The 13,489-nt window shown below is 40.1% G+C and overlaps 1 protein-coding gene across 50 annotated transcripts in view; it reads left to right on the top strand.

Annotated features, from left to right (window-relative positions):
• LOC6603964 (sodium channel protein para) overlaps window positions 1-13,489 on the top strand; it is a 56,909-nt gene that overhangs the window by 21,393 nt on the left and 22,027 nt on the right. For 7 of the 50 annotated variants that reach the window (XM_026990301.1, XM_026990304.1, XM_026990279.1 and 4 more), the window contains 11 exons: window positions 1,118-1,180; window positions 2,856-3,036; window positions 3,116-3,327; window positions 3,403-3,502; window positions 3,599-3,667; window positions 6,709-6,986; window positions 7,045-7,218; window positions 8,653-8,815; window positions 9,936-10,123; window positions 10,215-10,419; window positions 12,980-13,191. In XM_026990301.1, coding sequence (XP_026846102.1) covers window positions 1,118-1,180; window positions 2,856-3,036; window positions 3,116-3,327; window positions 3,403-3,502; window positions 3,599-3,667; window positions 6,709-6,986; window positions 7,045-7,218; window positions 8,653-8,815; window positions 9,936-10,123; window positions 10,215-10,419; window positions 12,980-13,191 — 1,845 coding nt within the window. Of the gene's footprint in view, window positions 1-1,117; window positions 1,181-2,855; window positions 3,037-3,115; window positions 3,328-3,402; window positions 3,503-3,598; window positions 3,668-6,708; window positions 6,987-7,044; window positions 7,219-7,468; window positions 7,632-8,652; window positions 8,816-9,935; window positions 10,124-10,214; window positions 10,459-12,979; window positions 13,192-13,489 lie in introns of all 50 variants that reach the window. The other 43 variants (XM_026990315.1, XM_026990296.1, XM_026990297.1 and 40 more) reach the window with 22 other exon arrangements.

The following is a 13,489-nucleotide window of genomic DNA, read 5'->3' as shown; positions in this document are numbered from 1 at the left end:
TGTCTCTCTATATTTCATTCTCTGTCAAAATAATAATGGAAACCACACTCAATATACAGACATGAGTACTCGTACACCCAAACAAATCAGATCACTGACCAGTCAGGATTTTAGCAGCGACAAAACAAGCAGCCACAACAAAAGCAACAGCCAACAGCCAAATCATATGTATATGTATATTTCTTCGATTCTATAAGTGCCCCTGCTCCTGCCCCTGCCCCTGAAAGATATCGTAGCTGCATAAAAATAGCGGCATCCTAAACATGTTATTTGAACCTAGAAATGCATCCGTAAGACAGTTTTGAAAATACTGCTGATCTAGAGTTGATTGTAGAACTTAACGATTAATACTTGATTCTGATTTCGATTAATTTCGGCCTTGGTTTGCACCCTTATGGATCTGATTCGATTCGATTCGATTCGTTTCGACTCGATTCCTTCGATTACGTTTTATCGCCGACAGCTGTGCTGCACTGGAAGGGCTAACATTACTCTTTCGTTTCTTTTTCAAAGTGTTTTCCCTTTTCATTTGACTAACCCAACAAGTGATTAAGTAATAATCCTTTATAGAAAGTATTTTGATTTTGTGCCCCGAACGCCCAAGCCCGCCCCTTAAACATTTCGTAAATTAAATCTATTTTATAATCAAACGCTACGCCGAAGTAGAGAGACACCGACACACACAAATATCCAAACACCCAAACACTGACACAGAACAACAACTCTCTCCATAATATTGCCGAAACGAAATCAAAAAAGTTGCTAATTAATCATAATGCAATTAAAAGTTGCCCCTAGGGGTCACAGACACACACACACACACACACACACAGATACACTCTCTCACAAACAACTCATACAAGTAAACGCTCCAAGTAATAATTTTTCCTTTAAACCGTAGTCAGCAAAACCAATAATTTTACAAAACCAAAAAAAATTGTACAAAAAGAATATATTTATACATTTATCCATAGATAATAAAACCAAATCAAATCGAGGAATATATATATTTTATTTGATTCATTTTTTCCTTTTCTTCTTCTATTTAATTTTATTTGTACAACAAATGAAAAATGAAAACGAAAAAAAATAACGATAAAAAAAATACAAAACTTAGACATCCTTATCCTTACCTGGTTCACCGTTTAACATACGCAGGGGATCACGTAGTTCTCACAAGGTAAGCGCCCAACACTCACACACATATAAAACACAGCCACACACACACACACACAGAGATACACCCACACAGATACTCCCACTGAACAAGAAATTCCGTTGCAAACATTTGATCATCTGGCAAATTGCATAACATAACATTGCCAAATATGTATCCAGACTTTGACTCTGTCTCTGTCTCTGATATGGACAATCATCCCAGACATTTCACAGACCTAGTGTTAGCCAGTACCGTTACCCGTAAACCCTATACCGTAAACCGTAACGTATATCGTATAAATCGTAGGCAGTTGCTACCGTACAGCATTTAGCTTAGTTTTGGAAATGGCATCAATCGAACACCAATCGAAGGCCTTTGGATCACCCCCATCATCGAATACAGATAGCATAGCATAGCATAGCATACATCTGTAGGTATTCTATTCTCTCACCCCCATTCGCCATTGAACATTGCATTTTTAAGAACTCGTTTGGCCCAAAAAAAATTAAATAAAATAAATCAAAAGAAAACACACTCACACAATTAGATTGAAAGAGACTCGTGAACTTGTGGCACTAACCGTACTCATAGCCATTTATCATACTCACCTAATCGTCTATAACTGTTATGTGTTTTATGGTTTATTCTCTTTTAAATTTTAATGAATATTCTTTGGTCTTGTTTTGTGTAAAGTTGTATCTTCATATCCCTATTTATGTATATTGCTATATATACTATCGTGCATACTCATTTATATACTCGTACATAACCATTACTCTAAATAGAACTAACTGTACTGCTCTGTACTGTACTCGGTTGTAAGTGTGTCTGTCTCTGTCTCGTCTCTGTGTGCCTGTGCCTGTCACTGTCACTGTCCCCCGTTTGTGGAGCGGTGCACGCTTCCAGCATCCATTTCCAGCAAGTATCCGTATCCATCCCTCTGTGTGTACACATGCTTAAGAACTGTTTATCTCAATGGTGGGAGTGGGAATGGGAATGGACGGAATGGAACGGAACGAAACGAAACAGTTCCCACCTGATACAGCTCATATCATTCTCACTGTTTCATGTTTCACTGTCATGTTTCGATGTGCATAATTTCGATCGTTTAAGTTTGATTTCAGTGGATTTCTTGTCATTCTTATTGCTTATTTTCAAATTATTTGTTGATTTCTTATGACTTGTGTTCTCTGTAAGTATCTGTGTGATCATGTCTATATATACTTATGTATTCCGTTTTGGTATTACTTTTGTACGCCATCAATACAGACCAAAGAAACGAACTCAAAAACGTAAGAAGGATCCGTAAAATGTTTTCGTTATCCGATTGCTAATAAACCAGCACAGAAAGGTGCCACCCAGTGTAAAATGGGATCGGGAATCACAAGTTATGTTTTATATCTGAGCAGATATTTTCTAGCTCGATTCGTTCTTCACAATATAAGTTCCACTTGTAAGATTCCAAGCGGAGATTCTTGCTTCATAAATCACCATTCTCGGCTAATACTAAATACCTAATAACCTACCTACCTACCAACTACTGCTGTCTACTATAACTATAATTATCAAAATATATTATATACCTATGTATATTGCCTATCACTGAAAGCGTGCAAGTGTGTGTGTGTGTGTGCGTGTGCGCCTGGTCGTGTCTTGTGGCCTAAAGCATGTACTAACCGAACTTAATCATATCCAGTACACGATACGGAACGGACGTGGACGCTTTGGTATACCCGGTAGCGATCGCAAGCCGTTGGTATTGTCAACATATCAGGATGCTCAGCAGCACTTGCCCTATGCCGATGATTCGAACGCCGTTACGCCCATGTCCGAGGAGAACGGGGCCATAATAGTGCCCGTTTATTATGGAAATCTAGGTAAGATATGCGGCTATACGCCCTGTTCTTTGACAAACCATTTACCATTCGTCATTCACCACTAAACATTCGATTGCAGGCTCCAGGCATTCATCGTATACCTCGCATCAGTCCAGAATATCGTATACCTCACATGGCGATCTACTGGGCGGCATGGCCGTCATGGGCGTCAGCACAATGACCAAGGAGAGCAAATTGCGAAATCGCAACACACGCAATCAATCAGTGGGCGCCACCAATGGCGCCACCACCTGTCTGGACCCCAATCACAAGGTCGAGCATCGCGACTTCGTAAGACCTGTCCCTGTTCTGTTTATAGTTCCCTCACATACGGCACTGATCGATATTATCTATCGGTAATTTCAGGAAATCGGTCTGGAGTGCACGGACGAAGCTGGCAAGATTAAACATCATGACAATCCTTTTATCGAGCCCGTCCAGACACAAACGGTAGTCGACATGAAAGGTAATTGACCATCATAAACACGTGTAGATGGCCACCGATTACTCTGCGAGCTATCCACAAGGACCCTGGCGCATCCTAACCATATCTTTCTTCCAGATGTGATGGTACTGAATGACATTATCGAACAGGCCGCTGGTCGGCACAGTCGGGCTAGTGATCGCGGTGGTAAGTGGATCGATCCTCCTGCTATCGTTTACTGCGCCTACATACTCGTATGCATACTACCTACATCTATACAATCTATAAATATTGCTGTTAATCCCCCATTCTGTTCATTCTGTTCATTCTGTACATTGCTGCATTGCATCCAAAAATCGTCGTCTCTTTTGTGTTTCCCCTACATGTGCATTGTTCAATTCGATTTCCGTTCCGTTTTCATTTTTGTTTCCGTCTTCGTTTATCGTTTACCTTACAAACAAAAAATATCATGTAAATACAAACAACAAAACCAGAAGATGGAGAGTTGAGGGAATGGGAAATCAAAACAATGCTGACGTTCGTTTTCCAGTTGGCTCTCCATCAGCTGTTAATTCCTATTTTTGGCTAAACAAATATGTAGTTTAAGATCGTCATCGTCATTACGTACTCCGCCTGCCCAAGTTCTGGGCCTGACAGTTTCATTGACCTCGCCTCGACCATTCTGAAATTTAATTTATTTTCCCCTCATCACTTATGCATTTCACTTTGCATTTTGCATATTGCATTTTGATTTTCACTTTGATTTTGATTTTATCGGCTCGTTGTGGGCATTGCGCATGCATTTTGGACCTGCCCCCCTGCCACTGCCATGCCAAATGGATTGATTGATTGATGAGCCGGATAGGTGATGGAATGAAAGGCCGTAATGGTTGGTTAATCCACGGTCCGTGAATTCGACCGACTATTTAAACAATGGCTTGCTGAACCCTCTACTAGAGCGCTGCATGTGGCGAGACCCGCATCCCGCGCCCGTGCCCTTGCCCGTGCCCGTTCCTGTGCCTGCCTGTGTCTGTGCCTGTGCCTGTGCATCGATTAATATAGCCCTCAAATCCTGAACGATATATGATTTTGTTTGGTTAACCCATGCTCTTTTATTTTCTGTTCGGTTCGATTTACATAATCTCTGTGAATACATATATATATATACTTTTGATTCTCATTTTTGTTTCCTCCACTTTTGAACTCTGCCAAGAACTAAAAGGCGTACAAGAACATACTTTTATATATACATATGCATATATATCTACATATATATATATATCCAATGAATGACTTCTTTGACTCGTCCATTTTATTTAATGCCGTTGATGCTAACAGAAGAAAGCGAACAAACAAAAACTTATGCAACAAATGTTTAAAAAAAAATAATAAAAAGAACATCTACTACAGCAACAGCAAGCAAGCCAAAACATTTCACACTCAAACACAGACACACTTCTACAAATAAACATACTCACTGATAGTTGATAAAGATACATATGTTTGCCTCTGCCCACCCACACTCTCACACAGCCAGCGACTGTGTCGTGCTTGAAGCCTGGTTCCACCAGCACCTCATCCCTAGCCCCATTCTCGAATGATAGAGCTTCCACTGAGACTTGACCTGTTCCCTGACGTTTACGTGTGACTAGCAATTTGCCAGTCACATGGAAAACAAGTGGAAATGTATTTTCTCATATGAATGAACTCATTCCATTATGGAAATGGCGCCGAATGAGGCCTAGTGGATCCAGGCTATTAAAGAGTGTACTGCTGCTCTCTGCTTTATCTCTCTCGCAGCAGCTTCTCTTTGGCCGCTTCCGCAATTCGTTACCGCTGCTTCAGAGCACGCGCCACCTCTCCCCTACACACACACACACACACACACACACACACACACAGCCACACAAACACACTACCACCAAATAAGTAGCACCTGGCCATTGAGGTCGCAATACTTTCCCGCAGCGTGAGAAGGGACAGAAGTTGATCTCCCCTCCTCCCACCCCTGGCGCCTCTTTGGCCAGGCTGCTCATGGCTAGAACCAGAAGAGAGGCTCGACTTGACACAACTTTCTAAAATGATCCGAGATCAGTATGGATCTCCTCCTATGTCGATTTGTTTTGTTACTTTGAATATTTGTTAATACTTAGTGCATGATCTAGCTAGAACTTGTATTTTTCTACTATTCGCATTCGATGATGATTTTCTCCCTTCAATTAGATGATTTAATTTTCGTATATTTCGTAGTTATTTTGAATTTTGAATTGAATTGAACTGAATTGAACATTACTATTAAAAATGTCAAATACTCGTATATAAGTATAATTAATTAATAATTAGAGCATGCTTCCGTTGAACAATTTGTAGAGCATTTTTTTAGTCCAACCACATCACCGTTATCTAATGATTTTCATGAAATAAGCAAATCTAAATCTACAATTTACATACATTACAACTATATTCCTAGAAATAAATTAACTTGTAATTGAAGCGAAGAACAACGATTGTATTGGAATATGATTCGCCTAGTAGTTAGCCGGGAACGCTGTCTCTGCCTCCTACTTCTAGTAACCCTCCCTTCGCAGGGGCTTCGAGTCCGAACTAGTTCCGTGAGTGAACCCAAAGCCACTCCACTTCCAGAAAAGAACCAGAATTAGTCGCACATACTCGTAGAAATAAACAATCTGCTTTTAGTTGAAGAATAATGTACTGTACTGTACTGTACGAAAATCAAAATCAAAAACAATTAGCTACATACGAAATTCGGACAGACGCAGAAAAGGGGGACACGGACACGAAACGCTTGCCGCGGCAGTATATCGTGCATCGATAGGTCTGCCTTCAGGTGTATCGGTATATCGATCGATCCGATCCAGTAGTTCAGTTTAGTTGCAACCTATCGTATTTGAATTTGCGCTTACATTTGAAACTAAACTCTTGTATACCACATATATATTTTTGGTTTTCGTAATATGCAAAGTTCTCAAAACAAAAGCAAAGCAATAACAATAGCAAACAATTGAAAATAAGTAAAATATTTGAAAGCCAAAGCCTCTCTCACACAAGACACGAACTTTGAACCGTTTGCTTAACGAATAATATCCAATGCAATGAAGCTTCAACCAACAAACAAAAGAAAAGAAACTAAACGAAACGAAAAGAAAAAAAAATCTAAAGTAACAAGAAATCTGGCTGAGTCAAAGTTGGTCAAATCACCACTAATAACAAATTTTTGTATGGTTCAGTCTCCGTTTACTATTTCCCAACAGAGGACGATGATGAGGATGGGCCGACGTTCAAAGACAAGGCCCTCGAAGCGTTAATGAAAGGCATCGAAGTGTTTTGTGTGTGGGACTGTTGCTGGGCTTGGTTAAAATTACAGGAGTGGATCTCGCTGATCGTCTTCGATCCCTTTGTCGAGCTCTTCATCACGCTGTGCATTGTGGTCAACACGATGTTCATGGCCATGGACCACCACGACATGAACAAGGAGATGGAGCGCATCCTCAAGAGTGGCAATTATGTGAGTATGCCCCTATGTGATATGTGACCATCCATTTCTGATGCGATTTGTATTTCAGTTCTTCACGGCAACATTCGCCATTGAGGCAACCATGAAACTGTGTGCCATGAGCCCCAAGTACTATTTCCAGGAGGGCTGGAACATCTTTGACTTCATCATTGTGGCCCTCTCTTTGCTGGAGCTGGGCCTCGAGGGTGTTCAGGGCCTCTCCGTCTTGCGCTCGTTTCGTTTGGTAAGCCTCAAGCCGGAACAGAGATTGATACATATATATGTGTGCTCTATCCACTAGCCTAGACCTAATTTGAAATCTTAGTCGTACGATCTGGAGATTCTTGATATCCCTAGCTAACCTCTAACTTTAACATTAACTTAACTCAAAGGCAACTGTAAATGTACTAACGTGATATTCTCGTATTGATTCGAATGCGAATCCGATTCCCATATACATACTATGTTTAAATCCCTTTCCTGGCAATTTGCAGCTGCGTGTTTTCAAATTAGCCAAATCATGGCCAACTCTAAATTTGCTCATATCGATTATGGGTCGCACTGTCGGCGCTCTGGGCAATCTGACCTTCGTCCTATGCATTATAATCTTCATATTTGCGGTTATGGGCATGCAGCTATTTGGCAAGAACTACACAGGTACTATAGGAGAAACCAATCGAATACCCCCAGACCAAGAGTCACTCCCACTCCCACCCTAGCCCTTTCCTGATCCTGCCCCGATACTATTTCGATATACCACGTATCCATTTCCCAATCGATTCCCAATTGAGATCTCGAATTGAAAGCAAAGTTCTAGCGTGCAATGAACCAATTTTCTTAGTGCAATTTACTTAACTTTTTACCTCAACCTTTTTCTACCTTTATAAACATTTCTTTTAAATCAATATTCCTACTATTAATGTATGTATACTCGTACTCGTACAATACGCATTAGCCATAGCCTTGACAACCAACACACTTGCGTTATAGATCGAATTCGCCTAATCCGAGAACTCAAAGAGAGAGCCACGCTTTGGGCACGGTTTTCTTTTCTGTTCTTTTCTTTTATAGCTTGATTTTGATTAAGATTCCGCTTTTCTGCCAATTCGCCGACAACTGAAAATTGTGCTGGAAAGCCCTGAAATTTTTGTGTTTTCTTTAGAGAGAAAACTGTGCGGCATTTTGAGCGAATGTGTGACACATTTTTAGGCCCAACCGTAACCTAGGCATCTACTAAACCTATAACTAGGAATGATAGAAACTGTACATACATACATATATATAGTATATGTAAATATAGTACTGTATGTTATGTATACTCCTCGTATGGATCGGGCACAGCATTCGGATCGAATAGTAAGAGATTGCTGTGCCGTGCTGTGCACGATTCAGCCGTGATCTGCGGCTGCCTAGGCAGCAAACATTTCACATATAAATTTTAAATCGTTTTTTGGAATAATGCTACATAACCTATATACAATTTTTTTCAATATATTTTCCTAACGCTTTGCCCGGCTTAAAAATCAAATCAAACCGAATCCCAATAAAAATAATGAACATGATCGATACAAATTCGACCTTAAATCGACCTTCCATACAACACTCGCAACAATCGCAAATCGAACCATGAATGATCCCCCAAAATGATATCAAACCAAAACGAATTCGCAAAATGCAGCTGCGTGTATTCAAATTGGCCAAGTCCTGGCCAACACTTAATTTACTCATTTCGATTATGGGACGCACCATGGGCGCTTTGGGTAATCTGACATTTGTACTTTGCATTATCATCTTCATCTTTGCGGTGATGGGAATGCAACTGTTCGGAAAGAATTATCATGGTAAGTCCAACCCAACACATCCATCCATCCACCCACATCTCTCTCTCTCTCTCTTCCTTCACCGATCTGCCCCATACATGAGTTTCTATATTCGATTTGTGTGTTCCTTTTCTGTTCACTTCACCCTGTATCTCTGTAATCTGTAATCTGTAATCGTGTCTATACATATTTGTATGTCTATGTGTCTGTTGGATCAGTGTATCCCTACTAAAATACTACTAAAAACATATCTCCTAAGTATCCACAGTTGTATGTCTGTTGTTTTGTGTTCACCAATACTCGTACTCACTTTTTCCTTTTTCTTACCACACACATTTATGAATCCACTGTGTAACGAATCAGAGAGTTGCAAACACTAGGGAACACTTCGTAACAACGTTCCTTGAAAAATACTTTGTTCCCATTAAAGGCTTTAATGATTTTAAGTAAATTTTAAACCATCTAACCTGATTTGTTATACGACACTGAATGATGTCGCTCGGAGTTCGGAATTTGGAGAACTACCCATACCACAGTCTGATATTTGTACAGCCCCAAAAGATGGTGGCCCAATGACTGATCATTTCATTGGGCGGGGAAGAGATCGTACTGTTCTATTATGTTCCGTTCTGTTAATTTTTTTATTTTATATTGAAAAGAGTTCAGTGTCCCCCGTCTACGCGCCCTCCTCTGTAAGTACTGGCGTGCACGCCAAGCAGCAGCAACTAACTTTTCTCCTAACTCATTTTTAGTCAAAGCTCGAATACTTGATTTTTTTCCTAAATACATTTTTGTTTTTGAGAACGCAATCCTAACTTAGCTACACACTTTCGTAGCTCTAGCCTGTGAGATCGTGATAATATTACCATATAATGATGGGCGTGCGATACTTTTTTCGACTTTTCTTCCTTTTCTGTTTGGTTTTTTTGAGTGGCCGCTACGCTGAACACTTTTTGCACACGCTTTTGTATGTGGCTTGACACGAAACCAGAAACCAATAGAATCAAAATATCAAACAAAACACCAGAGATACCCAAAGATAAAGACGTGAAGCCGAGTGAAAACGATCGTTGACTCGATCGTTAATCGGTAATCAGTAATGACGTTGACTAACACTGATCTCCTCTCCGTTGGGCCATAGATCACAAGGATCGCTTCCCGGACGGCGACCTGCCACGCTGGAACTTCACCGACTTTATGCACAGCTTCATGATCGTGTTTCGGGTGCTATGCGGCGAGTGGATCGAGTCGATGTGGGACTGCATGTACGTGGGCGATGTATCGTGCATTCCATTCTTCTTGGCCACCGTTGTTATCGGCAATCTAGTGGTGAGTAGCTAAAAGCCGATAAATCGATATGAAAATCGATAGCAGATGGAAAGGGGGCCCTTCTAATCGATCTAATGCACTTTCTTTGCAGGTTCTTAACCTTTTCTTAGCCCTGCTTTTGTCCAATTTTGGCTCATCTAGCTTATCAGCGCCGACAGCCGATAACGACACCAATAAAATAGCCGAGGCCTTCAATCGAATTGGCCGATTTAAAAGTTGGGTTAAGCGTAATATTGCTGATTGTTTCAAGTTAATACGTAACAAATTGACAAATCAAATAAGTGATCAACCATCAGGTGAGAGGACCAACCAGATCAGTTGGATTTGGAGCGAAGGTTTTTATCCACTTGTTTTCCAATTAATAACTACTTTTAATTATATGATAATACGTATACTACCAGCGATATAATTGCGTATACCGTTAACGTTAACTTCAACTTCACCATTGGCCAGTAATTGAATTGCGTAATCGATATTAAATCAATATCAGTATATCAGTATCGAACTCAAAATCAAACCCAATTCGTGTTCTGTAAACAGTAAACAGTTCTTTCTGTAAAGTAAATCCAAAAAGTAACCAAAACAAAACAAAAAAGAACGTTCTTAGCTGACAATTTGCAATTTCTCCTTAGTTAGTTCAACGTGTTCTTATGTACCGTTCCTCTCCCCAAAAGCCCAGCCATCCGTATCAGCCATACATGTATCTATATTCTATATTCAATATTCAATATTCAGTATTCAAATACAGCCTCATCTCGATACCCATATCGATAGCCATATCGATATTTATGCCATTTGTATTTCGTATTTGTGTATTTCAATATTCGTATCGGTTTCCGTTCGATTTGAACCCAATTGTTGTTGTTCAACTGGTCAGTGATTCCCGCAACCGATCGACCTCACCTCAGAGCTCCTCTGAGCTCCAAGAGAGGGACTTGCGATCATATCATACCACCCAACAAACAACCAGACAAATCGCAAACGTTGCCATACTTTCTCAGCATTACTTAGATAGTCTGTATTTAGATGAAACGACTGTAAAACCGTAAAACCGTAAATCGTATAACCAAATACAAATAACAGCTACTCGTATTATACATATATTTTCCTTAGATAGTATTAAAGTTTCTTCAACATTTTGTACACTAGTTTGATCCTTCTCGTCGACGATATTGCTAGCAGTTGAAACTTTATTTGAATTCTTTGAAACTAGCTAAAAGTTAGTTGGCCTTGTTTGTATCCAAACCCCACCCCCCCCCCCCCCCTTGCCACACCCCCGCTGCCCTCATTCTCGTGTCATGTTTTGGTTTCCCCCCACATCCTTGTACAAAACATTTTGCATTTTCTATAGTCCAGACCTCTGGCCAGACCAAAACATATTGATTCCGATTGAAATTCCCGATGGCAAATTGCAGACGTTTTGAATTGAATTGTGTGGCTAGCTGTCATTACTGAAACATTGCGAAACGAAAAGTAAACGATGCGAAAACAATATTAGAATCCCATTGTAACCAGAAATTATATAAATTGAAAGTAAAACAGTGGATTTTATCCTTCATAGTGTTACGAACTTTTCTTATTCTCCTTCTAAATCTTGTGTTTTATTTTTCGTTCGATTTACTGTCTGTGTTTTAGTAATATGTATGGAGTTTTATTTCAATCGTAGCTACTCAAATCACTCACCCACTCACCCACAAAGTCACTCAATCAGTCAACCACTACCTGTTCCACTACCCCCTGTTCCATTCCACTTCCACTAGTAGCTTGGCGGTAGATCGGTGGAAGAGCTAACTGGTGGAAGGAATCTCATCAAAGTTTTCGTTACCAGCTCATTTTTAGTTCGTCTACCAAAGCTCTCCATTAATCTGCATCTCGCGCAGTGGAAACCAAACTGAAACTGAAGCTGATGCTGGCTGGTGAAAACGCTTTCGTTTGGTTTTGCTCACTAGTTCATTTAGTTAATCGAAACACTGGCCGGCAACAGTAAAGTAGTCGCACACACTGGCGACACACACTGGCGCTGATTGGTGGAACCGCTTTGATTCCATAGTTCATTTAGTTAATCATTTAGTTCATTCAGTTCACCGATAGAAAAACGATCATTCCATCCCTCATTTTGCGATTTGTGTTGTTCGCTGTTGTGTTGTGAGCCTTTCTCCTCCTGCTTCCAAGCCACAAAACTAAAAAACTAAAAAACCCACTAAACACGAACCACACGTGACACGAGCCATGAACCACCATGACACCCAGAAAACACCAGAGACACGAACTGCGGAGACGCTGACTAAATGTGTTTTGTGTTCCTTTTTGTGTGTCGTTATCGATTTGAAGATTTGAATCCAAATATTGAGAATTAACCGTACTATCTATCTATATTCTTTTCATTTGTTATGGCTTGATTCACAAATGATTTCCCAAAAAAAAAAAAATTCAAAACAAAATGTAACCAAAATCGTATTGCATTGCATTGGCCAACGTATCAAAACAACGCGCAAAACAAATCGAATCGAATCGAATCTCGTCTCGTCTCATCTCAAATCGAATCAAAATCAAATCAAAATCCACCAAATGATCGATAAACAACCAACAACCAACAACAACAACAACAACAACTTTAATGCGAACGGCAACTGCTTGTATGAATTATAAATTCGTTTCGCTTTTTGATTTCGCAACAATAACCAACCAATCGTCATTGCCCATCCGTACAAATCTGTATATGTATATGCCATACCTCTGTTACGTTACATATGTATATATCGAACCAATTATGTAAACATATATACATATAAATATATATATATATATATAAAAAAAAAAACACAACAAAACACAATCGAACATGGGATACGAAAGGCAAAGGCGTTTGTCGTTGTATATCTGCAGAGCACGGCGACAACGAGCTGGAGCTGGGCCACGACGAGATACTCGCCGACGGCCTCATCAAGAAGGGCATCAAGGAGGCGACACAGCTGGAGGTAGCCATCGGCGATGGCATGGAGTTCACGATACACGGCGACATGAAGAACAACAAGCCGAAGAAATCCAAATATCTAAATAACGCAACGGTAAATACAATCGATTCCAAAACAGTTCGCAAACACACGAATCTGAACCTTAATCTGAATTTGAGATTGAATTCGATTTGGAATTTGAATTGGAATGGACTGAAGTGGAGTTGAATTCTTTCAAATTCCAATTCCGATGCCGATTCCAATTCAAAATCAAAGTCGAAGTCGAACCCCTGCTCGATACGAGTATGTTTTAACTTGTGATAGTACCTATACCACCACCAGCCCACGTAACCTTTTCCCCATACCATACCTTTCCCCCATACCATTTATAACTACTACAACAACTGCTACT

This window comes from Drosophila persimilis, unplaced genomic scaffold (genome assembly GCF_003286085.1).
Source record: "Drosophila persimilis strain 14011-0111.01,24,50 unplaced genomic scaffold, DperRS2 tig00000579-arrow-pilon, whole genome shotgun sequence".
NCBI lineage: Eukaryota > Metazoa > Arthropoda > Insecta > Diptera > Drosophilidae > Drosophila > Drosophila persimilis.
This window is presented reverse-complemented; position numbering and strand designations above follow the sequence as displayed.